Genomic DNA, 579 nt, shown 5'->3' on the forward strand with positions numbered 1-579 from the left:
GGATTTGATTTCTTCTGTTCAGGGTGTGGCACCGTCGGCGAGGGTGGTGTGCCAGAGTCTGGTGGCTCTCTTCTGTTCTTCCCTCGCTGATGCAACACATACAGCACAGCGGCAACCAGAACACTCAACAAAGCGATGCCCGCAATGACAATCCCGGCGATGACTCCACCAGACATTCCTGTGGTCGACTCACCATCATCCTCCCACACATCCTCCCACACATCCTCTGACACACCCTGCATATGCGTGTAGGTGCGTCCTCCAATTGTCATGTTGGCTGCGATGAAGCAGAACTTCACATCCTTGACAGGCATTCCCCTGCTGGCGAGATCCAGAAACACAAATGATGAATTTGGGGACCCACTCTTCTCACACATAAAAAGCCGGGCAGACACGGAATCACAAGTGTCACTCTGCGGCACAGCGCACACCGTGTACGGCTCTCTGCGCCACTCGAAGTCGCCACCACTGACATTAATCTTAGCAGTGTTCTTGTCCGTGTCAGGAGTTATCCTGAAGGCAAACGGTTTCTCCAGCACCGTCACCGGCAGCGCAGCAGGAGCAGTGTACTCTCCATCA

The 579-nt window shown here is 54.2% G+C and overlaps 1 protein-coding gene across 1 annotated transcript; it reads right to left on the reverse strand.

Moving 5' to 3' along the window:
* On the reverse strand, positions 1-579 carry DQ04_25141000 (hypothetical protein; the record flags this gene model as incomplete). The annotated part of the gene is made up of 1 exon (XM_009318264.1): positions 1-579. A coding segment is annotated over one exon (579 nt), but the record flags the coding sequence as incomplete, so codon positions are not given.

Source organism: Trypanosoma grayi, assembly GCF_000691245.1.
Source record: "Trypanosoma grayi strain ANR4 Tgr_2514_V1, whole genome shotgun sequence".
NCBI classification, from domain to species: domain Eukaryota; phylum Euglenozoa; class Kinetoplastea; order Trypanosomatida; family Trypanosomatidae; genus Trypanosoma; species Trypanosoma grayi.